Genomic DNA, 16,877 nt, shown 5'->3' with positions numbered 1-16,877 from the left:
GATTATAATGCATGAGTACTTTGCATTGTAGTGCGGATTATAGGCTTGGACATAGTGCTGGTCTAGCTTGCCTAGTTTATGAAGTACGAAAGTATTATTCGAGATATCCAGATTGAGTATGCATGTATTATGTGTTTGCATGGATTATGTGATTGCATGTTTTATATGACTTTATATATACAACATGTCATGACTGTATGTTGCATATATGAGCATATTGAGCCTGTATCCTTGTAATATCCGGTATTGGGATATTTATCCGTCAGTAGATGGTTGGACACAGAGACACGTGTTAGGTCACCAAAATCAGTTGGACACGGATCTCATGTTAGGTCACTGACATTTGGTTGGATACCTGTACTTGTGTTAGGTCACCATCAGGGCTTCTGAGTATGTTGGTCACCTCCTGTAGCGACGACTCAGCGTGGCACATACCAGGACCCAAGTTTGTTCTTGATCAGATATTCTTGACCTCGTGTCTTGGTACACAGTTCACTTGCATACATGCACATATAAAACCGTATACTCATACTCTCGTACTGAGCTTATCATGCTCAAGTCCCGTACTTTGTTGTATTTGGACACCCTATTCCATGGGGCAAGTCTGCGGCTGGATGAGGCGGGTGGTTCCAGGAGAGCTTAGGCAATGGAGGATTATCACGGTTTTTGTCTAGGCTTTTGTTTCAGTTGTATTTGGGTTAATACACTGGATTTTATTCGATATGGTTGTAAACAATATTTTTTGATGTTAAGTTTTTCGTTGTTTAATTTTTGATTTATTTAATTAAGTTAAATGCATGCTTAAGCTTTTGATTAGTAGGTGATCATGGTGCGGGTCACTACATTGTAGCTGCACACCAAATTGGCACAGGGAATGACGCTCGATTGGAGGAAAGATTGGCGTCAAAATGGTGCAAATCGCTGAAATAGCGCATCCGTTGGAGATGCTCTAAGACTATGTTTTCTCTTTCGCTTTTGTGTGATCTTATAAAACATATTCCCCACTAATTAGTTAATTATGTTAACTCGAGAAAGGATTTATAAAGGTTGGCCCAATTGTGGGATTATTATTAGAAGGTAAGGTTCCGCCCAGTTTTATACATGTTAGGTCTTGCCATCACGTGGGCTGCCTTTAATAAGCCTACCCGAGCTGGGCTTAATGGGCTACGCATATCTTCTAGTTCAAATAGGACTCAGATGCATACAAGATAAGCTTGACCATTTACAGATATTTATGGTGGTCCAATGAATGAGGAGTCCTACCACAGGACTAGTTCTACTTTGACTAGGTAACTTGCTTATCCTACCCCTATAAATACAATTATTGTTATTGTTTTATTCATTCATCATCATTCACTCTCAATTCACATTCACGCACTCATATTCTTCTGTTTTCGCATTCATCATACCCTCTGCCTTCAAGACACTGACTTAGGCATTGGAGTGGTCACACCAAAAATACTTTTGGCGCCCCCCTGACCTAGCTATTGCTTGTGCAAAATACACTGGTACCGGACTCGACCTGCTTCAATAGAGGAATTGGAGGATCCATTCTACCAGACCGAATCCGAGAGAAATTTTTGACATCATCAATTGGCGCCGTCTGTGGGAATTTTGAAGAATAAAGGGTAAGATGGCTAATCAGAACGGAGATAACCCAATTTGGAACAACTAGTGGCTCAAGCTGTCCAGATGGCTTTTGCAGAAAGGGGTGAGGGCAATCATTTGCATCCCGATCCGAATGCTCATCTGGACGAAATCAGAAGGTTGAAAGAAGAGATGGAGCAACTTAAGAATAAGCAGGCCGGGTACTTAGCTACCACGGCTAGGAGTATCCCCTTCACATCGGAGATATTGGACGCCGACCTCCCGAACCATTTCAAATTGCCTCATATAGGGGAATATGATGGTAAAAGGGACCCCAAGGAGCATTTGGCATGCTTTGAAAATGCAGCATTGCTATATAAATATAATGATCCGATCAAGTGCAGAGTTTTTCTCACTACTCTAGTAGGGCCAACACAACAATGGTTTAATTTGTTACGCCTGGGGGAAATCAAAGAATTCAAGGATTTTAGCAAGTCTTTCCTACATTACTTTTCTAGTAACAAAAAGCATCCTACCACCACATTCAGCCTTTTCGCAATTAAGCAGCACGAGAAAGAGAATTTGAGGGCGTATATTCGCAGGTTTAGCTCTTTGGCCCTCGAAGTACCAATGGCTACACCCGATCTACTCATTAGTGCCTTCATGCAAGGACTCGATACAAAAGTTTTTCTGAAATCTATAATAAAGAGGCCGCCTAAAACATACGAGGAATTACTTGCCCGAGCTAAAAAATATGTCAACATGGAAGAGATACAGACTTTGGGAGCAGGTTTAAAGATGGAGAGGCCAAAAAGTCCAAAAAATAGTAGAGTCCAGAGCCTTACGAATTTGTGATGATCGACAACTCACACAGAGGCCTCCGTGGACCGAGCAAGGGCCTCGAAATCAAGAATCAGATAAATATTATCATTTTCACAAGGAGTATGGGCATACTACGAAGGACCGTCGTCAATTAGATCAAGAGATTGAAAGGATAATGCAGCAAAATCCTGAAATAAAGAACATATTGACCCATCAGGAGAGATATCTCTCGAATAAGAAAACAACGAGGAAGATCTAGTCAACATAGACAAAGAGCCAGGACTGCTCCTCCCCAAGAAAATTTCAATCGCCCAAATCAGGACCAGGCCAGGAATGACCAAAGACCAGCTCAGCCTGCTCGAGGAATTATTAACATGATTTCTGGAGGGCCAACTGATGGAGACTCCAACAGATCCAGGAATAATAGCAGCAGAAAGTTAATAAATATGGAAATTGGTAATCAAATAATCCATATTGGCCCGACCCCCTCTTTTGGGCCGAAAGATTTGAAAGAGGTTTCTAGCAACCATAATGATGCGCTGGTGATAAGGGCCATGGTCGCAAATGATGATGTGGCCTGGATATTCGTGGATTCAGGCAGTTCTGACAACGTCCTATTTCAGGAAGCAATAAATCAAATGGACTTAGGGCAGTATAAGATGGAGTCTGTCATGACATCACTCTTTGGTTTCATAGGTCATGCAATCCGACCTATTGGGTTAGTGCACCTACCACTAACTTTGGGAAAAAGTCACTCTCGCAAGACCCAGATTGTGGGTTTCATTATAGTCGATGCCCCATAGGCCTATAATGTCATACTAGGAAGACCAGCCATGACCAATTTCATGGCTGTAGCATCAGCTCTCCATCAGAAAATAAAGTTTCCATTGGGTAAAGAGGTCGGCGAAGTACAAGGTGATCAAGTTATTGCTCGCAAATGTTATGTGGATGAGGTCAGAATAGAAAAAAAAGTGGTCAGGACTGATAATATTGACCGACCTAGACTCTCAGGTATGGAACAAGTTAACTTGATAGAAGACACATCTGTCACTGCTGAAGAAGAAGTTGAGAAAATCATGATCTCCCCTCCCTCTGGGATGGTAAAGGTTGATCGCACCCTTGAAGCACAGTTGAAGAAACCCTTATTGGAATGCTTGGAAAAAAATAAAGATGTTTTTGCGTGGTCAGTTGCAGATTTGGTAGGGGTACGTCGGGAGGTAGCAGAACATAAGCTCTATGTAATAAAGGATTGTCATCCTATTATTCAAAAGAAGCGTCACTTTTGTCCCGAAAAATATGCGGTAATAAAAGAACAAGTAGACGAGTTACTCAAGGCTGGACACATTGAGGAAATTCACTTCCCGACCTGGTTGTCTAACATAGTCCTAGTTCCAAAGTCTACGGGAAAATGACACATGTGTGTGGATTTTCGAGATCTAAATAAAGCATGTCCTAAAGATTGCTACCCCTACCTAGAATCGATCAGCTTGTCGTCTGCAGGACATGAATTACTCAACTTCTTGGATGCTTATCAAGGATACCATCAGATCCCTTTAGCGAAGGAGGACAAGGACAAGGTGAATTTGTTTACATCAACAGGAACCTATTGCTATGTGGTTATGCCGTTTGGGCTCAAAAATACTGGGGCTACATATCAAAGATTGATGGACAAAGTGTTCAAGCAACAAATTGGAAAAAATATTGAAGTTTATGTGGATGATATCCTGGTCAAGACCCGAACTACCAACCAGTTCATTACCGACCTAACTCAAACCTTTCAGATGCTGAAAAATTATCAACTGAAGTTAAACCCTAACAAGTGCACTTTTTGAGTTTGGTCTGGCAAGTTCTTGGGTTACATGGTTACAAGAAGGGGAATTGAGGCCAATCCTGAAAAATTCCAAGATATCATCTCCATGAGTTCGCCCCGGAATATACAGGAGGTACAAAGATTAACAGGAAGAATTACAACATTAGCTCGATTTATAAGCAGATCTGCAGATAAAATATTATCTTTCTTGAAAGCACTATGAAAGACAAAAAACTTTGAATGAAATGAGGACAGTGAGAAAGCTTTTCAGGACTTAAAATATTATTTAAAGAAACTGCATGTGTTGAATAAGCCTGTTCAAGGGAAAGAGTTATTCCTTTATTTGGCTGTCACCCCCCGAGCAGCCAGCTCGGTCCTGGTTAGGAAGGAGGAATAAATCATCAACCCGTTTACTTTTTCAGTCCTGCCCTGAAGGAAGCCGAACTCAATTACTTAACTCAAAAAAAAACTTGCCTTAGCCTTAGTTATCACAACAAGGAAATTAAGGTCTTACTTTCTCTCATATCCCATCACCGTGCTCACTAATAGTTCTTTGGGAAAAATTGCATCTAACCCAGATGCATCGGGAAGAATTTTCAAGTGGATTACGGAGTTAAGTGAATATGATATTAAATTTGAACCCCGAACGGCCATAAAATCTCAAGCCCTAGCCGACTTCTTGGCAGAGCCAATACAATTAGATCAAGAAGAGCTATGGAGAATTTTTGTAGACGGGTCATCATGTCAAACAAAAAGTGGGGCTGGAATTGTTATCATATCGCCTTGGGGTGAAGAAACTAATATCTCCATTAGGTTGGACTTTCGAGCCTCTAATAATGAAGCAGAATATGAGTCATTATTACTTGGACTCAAGGCAGCACAGAACTTGGGTATTTCCCGAGCTACTCTATATTCCGATTCCCAATTAGACATCCAACAGAGCAATGGAAAGTTTGAGATCAAAGATGAGAAAATGATGAAATATGCCAAAGCATTAGACAAGGCCAAAGAAGGATTCACCGAGCTGAACTTGGAGCTCATCCCTCGAGCTGAAAATATTAAGGCCGACCATTTGGCTCGCCTGGCCAGTGCTTGAAGTGACCGGCCTAATCCCATTATCTCAGGTCGGGAACTCGTGTCTCAACTAGAAACTCTTGATGATATTATAGCTCAAGTACCAGATGGGGATTGGAGATATGATATACATAAATATCTGACTAAGAAAGAACTTTCGAGTGATAATAAGAAAGCTAAGGAGATAAAATGGAGGGCACTTCGTTTCGTCATGATCGATCAAATTCTGTTCAAAAGATCTTTCTCTCAACATTTGTTAAAGTGTTTGGGTCCCGACGAGGCAAATTATGTATAACGGGAAATTCATGAAGGTTCTTGTGGAAGTCACCTTGGCAGTCTTGCCCTAGCTCGGAAAGCTCTTTTAGCTGGTTTGTTTTGGCCCACTATGCGGAAAGACTCATTAGCTCTGGTTAATTCATGTTATAATTGCCAGAGACATGCTAATCTGCAGTGGTGACCCGTGGAATACATGAAGGCGGTCGTGGCTTCTTGTACTTTTGATCAGTGGGGGATGGATATTGTGGGGCCATTACCTGTTAGCACGGGCCAACGAAAATTCTTGTTGGTTGCAATCGATTATTTTTATAAATGGATAGAGTCCGAGCCTCAAGATAAAACTACAGAAAAAGAAGTGCTCGGTTTTTTATGGAAAAATATAGTGTGTCGCTTCGGGATCCCGCGCAGGTTGGTGTCAGACAATGGGAGACAATTATGCGGAGCTAAAGTCCGAGCATGGTGTCAAGAGATGAAGATTGAACAAGTTTTCTTATCTGTCGAATACCCACAAAGAAATGGACAAGTGGAGGTCACTAACAGAACAATAGTTCAAGCTCTCAGAACACGACTGGACACAGCCAAAGGTAAGTGGGTAGACGAACTCCCATCAGTGCTATGGTCATACCGAACTACAGCCAGATCGGGGACAGGAGAAACACCGTTCAGCATGGTATACGGCACTGAGGTTGTCCTTACAGCAGAGATAGGGCAAGAAAGTGCGCGGATAATGGCGTATGGAGACAAAAATCAAGAACTACGGGCAATGGATTTGGACTTACTGAATGAGAATAGGACCCGAGCAGCAATAAGGCTTGCAGCTTATCGCAAAATAATGACCCAGGCCTACAATAAAATAGTGTACCCTAAGGTTTTTCACGAAGGAGACTTGGTTATGCGAAATATACAACCTCTAGGAGAAAGAGGAAAGCTAGGTGCCAAGTATGAAGGACCGTTCAAGGTGATAGGAAAGGCCGTAGTAGCTGCTTATTATTTGGAGGACCACCAAGGCAAGAAAGGAAAACAGCCATGAAATGCTCAACACTTGAAAAGATACTATCCCTAACAACTCAGTTCAGGTTTGTTTTTGGGTTACTGAGCTGGTCTCTATCTATTTAGTCTTCTTTTTGCTATTTATTCAGTCTTCAATTATGTTTCAAGAGTCAGTCATGTCGTCAGGAGTCAATATGTTTTATTATAACTATTGAGAAACATTTTTTCTTAATACAATATTATCACTTAAAACATATCACAAAAATCCACATCAGTGGTACTCAAAATCCAAGGCAGGTCTGACATTACAAGACCACTTCAGTGGCAATCAATGTACTCAAAATCCCAGGCAAGTCTGGCATTACAAGACCACTTCATTGGCAATCAAAAATCCACATGTGGTACTCAAAAGCCCAGGCAGTTCTGGCATTACAAAACCACTTCAGTGGCAATAAAAAATCCACATCAGTATTACTCAAAAGCCTAGGCAGACCTGGCATTACAAGACCACTTCAGTGGCAATCAAAAATCCACATCAGTAGTACTCAAAAGCCCAGGCAGGCCTGACATTACAAGACCACTTCAATGGCAATCAAAAATCCACATCAGTGGTACTCAAAAGCCCAGGCAGGTCTGACATTACAAGACCACTTCAGTGGCAATCAAAAATCCACCAGTGGTACTCAAAAGCTCAGACATGTCTGGCATTACAAGACCAATTCAGTGGCAATAAAAAATCCACATTAGTGGTACTCAAAAGCCTAGGCAGGTCTGGCATTACAAGACCACTTCGGTGGCAATAAAAAATCCACATCAGTGGTACTCAAAAGCCCAGGCAGGTCTGGAAATACAAGACCACTTCAGTGGCAATAAAAAATCCACATCAGTGGTACTCAAAATCCCAGGCAGGTCTGGCATTACAAGAACACTTCAGTGGCAATAAAAAATCCACTAGTGGTAATCAAAAGCCCAGACAGGTCTGGCATTACAAGACCACTTCAGTGGCAATCAAAAATCCACATCAGTGGTACTCAAAAGCCCAGACAGGTCTAGTGTGAACAATTCAGCTAGGATTGGTATCACAAGACCGCATTAGCTCCGTCATACTAATCCAGACAACTCGGGCATATACGGGTAACTCGAGCATGGTCAATGTTCATGAGACTAGAATTAAGTCTTGCACGTATGAGCATTATGGCCTGAATATATGACTTAGTGGTTCGAGCACAGGACTCGTACTTTACAAAATCGTGAATCTTGATTGAGCACATAAGTAGGCGCAGATTTGGAAACAAGTAGGGGTGGCCATAGTTTGGTTAAAACCGAAAAACCGGCCGAACCGAAAAATTTGGTTTTTTTGGTTCGGTTTTTTCTGTTTTTCGGCCGATTTCGGTTTTAAAATGTATGAAAATCGGTTTTTTGGTTCGGTTTTCGATTTTCGATTTTATGCCCCGAAAAAACCAAAAAAACCAAACCGACCAAATTTTGATTAAAATAAGAATTTTATGGATATTGACCATTGATCTTTAAAAATGGGCCTTTTATGACTTCTATGTTTTTTCCTTACAAGATGTAAGACTATTTTAATTAAATATGATTTTATGGAACTTAATAGTCGCTTTATTGTTTTAACTGAAGTTCATATTGTAAATTCTAATGGAATAATTTATGTTTTATTGTTATTAGTTCTCTATTATGTATTACATGCATCAAGTGAGATTTCATTTTAATTCTTAAAATTTTTTTAGTATTAACCTTTTTATATTTTGGTTTTCATTTTAGTTTTAAATCCATTATTATTTTAAAAAATTCATAATTTTCTTTGTCCCTAAACTAATATTTGGAGTCGTGCAAAATAAATTTAATTCATTACATAAACTATATAAAATCGACCAAAAAAACCGGACCATATCACACAAAAACCGGACCGAACCGTAATAAAATGGTTCGGTTTTGGACCAAAGATTTTGAAAACCAAAACCGGAAAAATCGAACCGTAATAGAGTAAAACCGAACCAAACCGACCGATGCCTACCCCTTGAAACATGCATAAAATCTTCTTGGAATATTCAGCTCGAGCCTTTGTTTAAAATTTGTCCGAATAGTTCTCGTCAGTTGTGTGTAATTTCTTATTTGGATGAAACTTGACCAAATTCCTTCCAAGACTAACATATGGAAGTTTATTTTCAGAACGGGTCTTAGTTTTATAATTCCAGATTGGGGTTTAATAGACTCAATATAATTTTTGTACTGGGAAATCATTATATTAGGAAGCATTCCAATAGTACACTAAGCATTTCTTATACAAGACAAGGTATGGATGACATAGCCATAATATAATCCGAGCTCTGTTATACTATGAAAATTTTCAGACAGATAATTTTAATCCCCTGGAGGTCATACAGAAAATAACAAGTTAACACGGGGTAGCAAAGCCAAATCGGGCAAAAACAACCATTCATGAAAAATAGTAACAAGAAATGTATCAGCCCGACCTGGGCAACAACCAAAATCATGGACCACATAGGATCTAATATGAAACATGTTATTATCAATAATTCAAAAGAGGAAAACATTTAAGGGAGGGGATCATCGGTCTGCTCGGTGGTCTGTCCCTGGTCGGGTCCTTCCTGGTCTACCTCATCCTCTTTTGGCATGTCCTCCAAAGCCTTCACACAGTCTAGGAAGGTGGCTGGATGCTCGGACTCTGAGTAAACATTGGCTCGGAATTGGGCTAGGCATCCTTTGAAGCCTTCATTGAAAAAGGTAGCAGCTTTGACGGCCACCGTGTCGGCAAACTCGAAAGAGTTCAAAAATTCTTTTTTCCTTTTTGGCCCACCTGACCTCTTAAGAGGTTTCAATTTTCTTGGTTAGACCCCGAACTGCCGTCTTCAGCTCTACTTTATCCACCTCCAGCTCAACAATTTTAGTGTTATAAGTTTTCAGGGCAGTACGGCACGACTCAACTTCAGCCCTCATCCCGGCCATTTTCTCCTCGTGTTCCTTTTTCATCTCACGGGTCTTCCGCGTGAGTTCAGAAATCCGAGCTACAAACGCCTCCTTGTTTATGGTATGTTTCTCCCGGGTTTTGAAAGCTTGGCTGATGATCTCCCCTCCCCAAGCTAGGGCCTGTGATAATCAAAGGATAAATACCAGCTCGGGGTACAAGATAAGAGTTGAAAAATAATAATGTACCTGCATGAAAGCCAAGGCAAAGTTCTGTTCAGCTTCCGGACTGGGCACAACTTGTAGAATTTTCACGTCGGCTCAGGAGATCAGGTTCTGCATTATGCCTAGGCTCACTCGGGTATTGGGATGTGAAAATAAGGACATATCAGGCATCCCGGGCTATAGTGTCATACCCCGGGCCTCGGTATCAGGTAGAGATTCAAAATACTCTACCGAGCCCTTGCCATGGGCTCGGGATGATGAATTCGGAGGCTGTTGTTGGAGCTTGGGAGCTGTAGTACGCCCTTGCTCTTTGGGCCTGAAGGATTTTTTTCTTGGAGTGCTCGGTGGTGTCTTTATTGGCATGAGTACTGGCCTCAACATCTTCCGGTTTCTTCCTCTTCAGGTTTTTAGGGCAACTCTCAAGTTAGCAGGCATGGTAGCAGAACGAATCCTATCATCTGGCAAATACAAATTCAATAAATAAGATAAAAACAGGTTTAAAGCAGTTTAGATAAGGGTAGCACGGTTACAGGGGTACTACCTACATCTCCTTCGATCTCTACTCCTTTCCCACTGAAGCCGTAATGGCAGAGCAAATCATCCTCGATCAGGTTCTCGAGGTAAAAAGCTTGAACGGACATAGTGTTGAGAAAATTGGTAAAGTCATGAGAAGGTAGAGCTGGGAGGTCAGGGGTTGTGAAGTTCAGGGCCCAATTACCTCGGCATTCCCAGGTCTAGCTGAAATACCTATTGGTCCAACCATTGTGAGAGCTAGGCTTTCCTCGCAAGAACGGGTAATCGGGTCTCATGAAAATATAAAATCGGCTCGGGGCGGTGTTTTTGATTTGGAGAAATTTTAGAAAATTTTCTATGTCCAATGGGACTCCGAAAAAGCAGAATAAAACACCCAGAGAAAGAACATAACTAAATGAGTTTGGGGACAATTGACTGGGACACACACAAAAGTATTGACACAAGTGTAGCACACAGTCCGGGATGGGAAACCTCAAACCCATTTTTACCTGGTCTATGCTAAAACTCAAAAAATCAAGGGGAGGTTTGTGAGCTCCGTCCTTTTGACCTGGGATTATGAGGTCATAATCCTCGGGCATCCCTGACCTCTCTCTAATGACAGAGCCCATATCAAGGCTTAAATGGGAAGCTAGGACCTCGTACCATTGCTTACCCTTAGCAGTTAATCGGGCTTCATCCGATCTAAGTTTGTGAAGTTGCCTCAATTTTTCCTCTCGAGTCTCAGATAATTCCAGATCTGAGTTTGGATTATCAAAGTCGGAGGGCTCGGGGTTATTATATGGAGAGTTGGGTGCTTCTAAAAACTATATTATTTCCCTAATGTATGACTCGTCCGAGGAATACATTAATTTTACAAAAAGGCAAGACTTACAAAGAGGAGAGCTGTGGTGTTGGAAATTAGTATAACCCAAAATTAGTGATTTTTGTGATTTATGGAAATTAATTGGTTTTGATCGCGTAGACGGGACCGTGGACGGACGAGATACCAAAATATTTAGCCAAAAATATTTTATGAGTTTTATGAGCCTTAAAATAATATTTTAAGGTATTTTGTCAAGAAAATTTTAGTATTTAATTATATATTTATTTAAGGGGCTATTTTTAGCCAAAATTTGTCTCTTTATTGACTTTTATTAATTTTTAAAATTAGTCTATTTAATAATTTCGAGATTTGGAGTTATCTTATCAGATTATTATTATTATGATTAGAGTTTTAATTATATTTTCTTTGATATATTATCTATATTAATTAGTTAATATTTATTATACAAAAATTAATTTAAAAACCTAAACCTACCCCAAACCCCACCACCCACTACAAATTATTTAGCCGACACTCATCTCCCTCCTTCACGCCTCCATCTTCAATTTCAGCAGAAAACAAGCCACCATAGCCGATCAACTTTTATTTGAGGATTTATTTGGTCGTTCGTCGTCCCGGAGTCCCGTAAACGCATCATCCGTTCGTCAATAATTTAAAGGCATGTCTAAAACTTTTCTTTGGCCACCATATGAGCTATTATTCATGCATGATTTTCCTTCTCATTTTAACGTCATATCAGTATATATTATGTAGGTTTTGGTAGGCATCGAAATCTTTTGAAAACTTTTTCAGAAAAATCGATTGATGTTGGTTTTAGGCGCATTGTTCTTCGATTTCATATGCATGCTCACGTTTTTCATGTCCATGGCTAGGTGGTCTGCTGGTCCATGGTTAGAAGGGTTCCTTGGGGTCCCTAGGGTCGAGTGGTAGGGTCAGACATGGGCTGGAGATGGCTAGGAAGAGGTTGGGCATGGCTGCACAAAATCTGTGCTGTTCGCGCAGGTTTAGGGTTTCAAGGAAGGGAGCTTCGTTCTCCTTCCTCAGACCACGGTTTAGGGTAAGGTCGGTTGGGTTAGAACCCCCTTTAAGTTTCCTAAGTTTTTGCAAGAGGTTTCATGGTCTTTCGTGGTCGGAGCTTCGAGAACGAACGTTTCTCCCGCAGCTGCTCGGGTCTGCGCGACAGTGCAGAAGGGCCGGGTGGCAGAGCTTCGTTCTCACTCCATAGTTGACGGTTTGGGCTGGTTCTTGGCTTGTTGGAAAGGCCTGGATGTGAGCTAAGTCCTAGGGGTGGCCCTCCGGCCGGTGGGTGGTCGGAGCAAGGCGGCCGCCGGGGATTTCGGTTGCTGCTCACAGTGGCAGAACAGTCTTGGGAAGGGGGTGATCGGGCTAGGGTTCTGGGTGGTTCCGGGTCGGGTCAGGGTAGTGGGTCGGGTCAGTAGGGTCTAGGGTCGGGTCAGGTAGGTTCGGGTCTGGGCTAGGTGGGCCGGGCTCGAGTATTTTAATTTTAAAATGTTTAATGCTTTAATTGGATTTTTGGGCCATTTAATTAGAAATAAAATTATTTGGGCTTCCAAATAATTTTATTTGGGCTTTTTAAATTTATTTTAAGTTAACCCAATAATTTTATGGGCCCGTGGGCCCATCGGAATTTTTGGGCTAGTCAGTGATTTTATTGGGCCAGTCTAGGAATTTTTATGAATTAATTAGTTATTGGGCCTAAATATTTTTATTTAAGCCCAATAACATTTAAGTATTTTATTTTAGTAAAAATTATATTTTTTAAAAGTAGTTGTTTAATTATGGGCTTTAAGTTAGTTAACAGGCTTTAAGTCAGTTAAGGGGTTTAGTAGAGAGACCAGCAGTCGGGACCAATCCATGAAAATAAACTAAGTCCGGAATATATATTTAATTATTTTTATGCATGAAGTCTATTTTAAGTAAAAGTATATTTATTATTAAAATTAATTAAATATATATTACGGACATATTTTAAGTGCATGCATACATGAAATATTTTATGATGTGTTTATGATTAAGAATTGAGCATGAAAAATATTTTTTATGGAAATTGAAGTGGTGTGACAGCACAGAGGTGGTTTACCACCGGCACAGAGGTAGTTTTACTACCGGCATAGAAGTGGTTTTACCACTGGCACAGAGGTAGTTTACTACCGGCATAGAGGTGGATTTATTCACCGCCACGTACGATGGTTCTTTAGACTGATCAGTCGGCACAGTTATTAGTCACATTCATGGATATGACCATACTCAGTTTTTATGTTTATGACATGCTCAATTATGTTATGTATGATGAAGAAAGTTATGTTATGTATAAGATTTATGATTCAACATTTATGTTATGAAAAATGTTTCCATGCATGCTCATATACATGTATATGTATTAGTATTTACGTGATTCATTATTTTAACCCTTGTTATAAAGGATTAGACATGTTGAGCCTCTAGGCTCACTACGCTTATATGGTGCAGGTGAGTATGATGTAGCTCCTACCGGTGGCGAGGACGTATGAGTGAGCATGGCAGTGGCCCCGTGACCGTCTCGCTAGAATTTTATTTATGCATGAGTTATTTATTCAGGATATTTTTATGTTTTCAGTGGTTATGATTACTTATTGATTTTTCATAGTTTTTAGTAGACATAAGTTATAAATTTTCACCATAGACATTATTTTATCTATTGCATGACTCGAGATTTTATCAAATAACTGTTTATTATTTTATTAAGCGAGTTATGATTTGAAATATTATTTTTAATATTTATACATATATGTATGGGCGTATATGTATATAGTAGATAAAAAAAAAAAAAGTTTTTCCGCATTTAGTAGTACTAGGCGTTTTAAATGGTATCAGAGCCGACCTCTCTTAGTACGGTATGGTTCGGGGACGAACCAAGCGGAAGCTGGTGGGCATGTGACGCCCGAGGCTGAAGAGGCAGGGAGTGATCGCCGGTGCCAAGAGGTTGCACGGACAATGAGCGGCTCCTGGTAGGCTTCTAGGCGGAGGGAGACATGAATGAACCGATCCCGTGCCGGAATGAGAGGGATTCTGAGACTGTGTAGGTATGGGACTACATGGTTGAGGAGGGTTTAAAAGATTTCATATGTACTATTCATATTAAGAAGGTACATCTTCTTTTCGGAAGCTCATCACATAAGAACTCCAAAGTTAAGCGTGCTTGACTTGGGGCAATTATAGGATGGGTGACCCCCTGGGAAGTTTCTCAGGGTGCGTGTGAGTGAGGACAAAAGCACGCTGAAAAGACCCGTCTTGATACAGTGGGTTGTTACAAATGTGACGCCCGGGGCTGAAGAGGCAGGGAGTGATCGCCGGTGCCAAGAGGTTGCACGGACAATGAGCGGCTCCTGGTAGGCTTCTAGGCGGAGGGAGACATGAATGAACCGATCCCGTGCCGGAATGAGAGGGATTCTGAGACTGTGTAGGTATGGGACTACATGGTTGAGGAGGGTTTAAAAGATTTCATATGTACTATTCATATCAAGAAGGTGCATCTTCTTTTCGGAAGCTCATCACATAAGAACTCCAAAGTTAAGCGTGCTTGACTTGGGGCAATTATAGGATGGGTGACCCCCTGGGAAGTTTCTCAGGGTGCGTGTGAGTGAGGACAAAAGCACGCTGAAAATACCCGTCTTGATACAGTGGGTTGTTTCAATTGGTATCAGAGCACGGTTCTTGGCGGGTGTCCATCTGCCACGTGAAGCTCAGAAATCCTGCTACTGGTCTGTAAGTTTTAAATGTTTTAATAAGATTTAGAAGGAGCATATGTATTAATTTTAAGTATTTCATGTTCAGTAAGATTTTTGAAACCCTTAGTTATGCATTGCGATTTACGTAAAAAAAATATGTGGTGGTACAGAATGCCTCCCAGACAGATGAATAGACGCGGAAGACCTCCACCGCCACCGCCACCTCCGCAGAACCCTATGACAGCACTGGAGCAGGCCAGTGCTACGATGATGGCAGGGATTACTGCTCTGTTGGAGCAGCAGGCTGCACGTCCCAGACTATCCCATGAGGAGGACGTGGCTGAGAGGTTCCAGAAGAAGGGACCTAAGGAGTTTGCTGGGACCACCGATCCTTTGGTGGCTGAGGGATGGATTCGCTCTCTTGAGTCCATCTTTGATTACATGGGGATCACAGACACCGACAGGGTGAACTGTGCGACGTACATGATGAGAGGGGATGCAGCCCTTTGGTGGGAGGGTGCAGTTCGGGGAGTTCACTTGCCCACACTGACGTGGACGGAGTTTAGGCGTATCTTCTACGCCAAGTACTTTACTGAGGATGTGCGCAGCCGCATGATCCGTGAGTTCATGAGTCTCCGTCAGGGGGACAGGTCTGTTGTGGAGTATGTGAGCCAGTTTGAGAGGGGCTGTCACTTTGTGCCCATGATTGCTGACAGTCCGCAGGAGAAGCTGCGACAGTTTGTGGAGGGCCTGAAGGCTGAGATCAGGCATGATGTGCGTATGGAAGACGTCTTTACATACGAGTCTGCAGTGAGTAGAGCCTTGCGTTCCGAGGAGGGTCGGAGAGAGATCCAGAAGGAACAGCAGCGTAGGAGACAGCTCCAGCTGGAATCTTATCAACCATCTTCGCAGCCACCCACGAAGAAACAGTACACAGGGCCATCTAAGGACCTTAACCAGCAGAGTCAGCAGGGTCAGCAGCAGCAGCAACAGAGGGCAACAGAGGGGCCCCTAAGGCAGGAGGAGTACCACTTTGCCCGAAGTGTCAGAAACCACATTCGGGTCTGTGCCTGAGTGGGTCGAATGTCTGTTTTCATTGCAAGGAGCCAGGGCACATGTCCATAAATTGTCCAAGGAAGAAGAACACCACCGGGAGGGTGTTTGTCATGCAAGCAGCTGGGGCAGACCCAAACACCTCTTTAATCTCCGGTATGCCCTAACCTATTCTTTTAAGGGAACTTTGGTGAAGTTAAAAATATTTTGTTATCAGAGTGCGCAACAGAAGCATTACTTTTGGGATACCGAAACTTGGGAACTAGATATGTGATAATGAGTTTAGCGAATTGGATTTTGAAGAACTCCGTTATTAGAATTTGATCCGTCGGATTTCGAGGACGAAATTCAATTTAAGGGGGGGAGAATTGTAACACCCGGAAATTTTAATACGTAAATTCGCATGCATAATTAGGAGAAATTAATTTTAAAATAAGGGTTAAATGAATTTATGTGTTATTATGTGATTTATATGCATAATTTAAGTTATTTTAGCATTTAACCCAAAATTAGTGATTTTTGTGATTTATGGAAATTAATTGGTTTTGATCGCGTAGACGGGACCGTGGACGGACGAGATACCAAAATATTTAGCCAAAAATATTTTATGAGTTTTATGAGCCTTAAAATAATATTTTAAGGTATTTTGTCAAGAAAATTTTAGTATTTAATTATATATTTATTTAATGGGCTATTTTTAGCCAAAATTTGTCTCTTTATTGACTTTTATTAATTTTTAAAATTAGCCTATTTAATAATTTCGAGATTTGGAGTTATCTTATCAGATTATTATTATTATGATTAGAGTTTTAATTATATTTTCTTTGATATATTATCTATATTAATTAGTTAATATTTATTATACAAAAATTAATTTAAAAACCTAAACCTACCCCAAACCCCACCACCCACTACAAATTATTTAGCCGACACTCATCTCCCTCCTTCACGCCTCCATCTTCAATTTCAGCAGAAAACAAGCCACCATAGCCGATCAACTTTTATTTGA

At 41.1% G+C, this 16,877-nt stretch overlaps 1 protein-coding gene across 1 annotated transcript; it reads left to right on the top strand.

Annotated features, from left to right (window-relative positions):
• Positions 1-1,692: 1,692 nt before the first annotated feature.
• Positions 1,693-2,442, top strand: LOC140861913 (uncharacterized). Its single transcript, XM_073264915.1, has one exon. It carries the CDS (start codon positions 1,693-1,695, stop codon positions 2,440-2,442), a length of 750 nt encoding a protein of 249 aa, XP_073121016.1.
• The last annotated feature ends 14,435 nt before the right edge of the window (positions 2,443-16,877 follow it).

This window comes from Henckelia pumila, chromosome 4 (assembly GCF_033568475.1).
Source record: "Henckelia pumila isolate YLH828 chromosome 4, ASM3356847v2, whole genome shotgun sequence".
In the NCBI taxonomy this organism is placed as follows: domain Eukaryota; kingdom Viridiplantae; phylum Streptophyta; class Magnoliopsida; order Lamiales; family Gesneriaceae; genus Henckelia; species Henckelia pumila.
Note: the sequence above shows the minus strand (reverse complement) of the source record. Positions and strands in the feature narration are given on the sequence as shown.

Bases quoted from the DNA above. Each gene is read 5' to 3' on its own strand.
- LOC140861913 (XM_073264915.1), top strand. From the start codon at position 1,693: ATGGCTTTTGCAGAAAGGGGTGAGGGCAATCATTTGCATCCCGATCCG.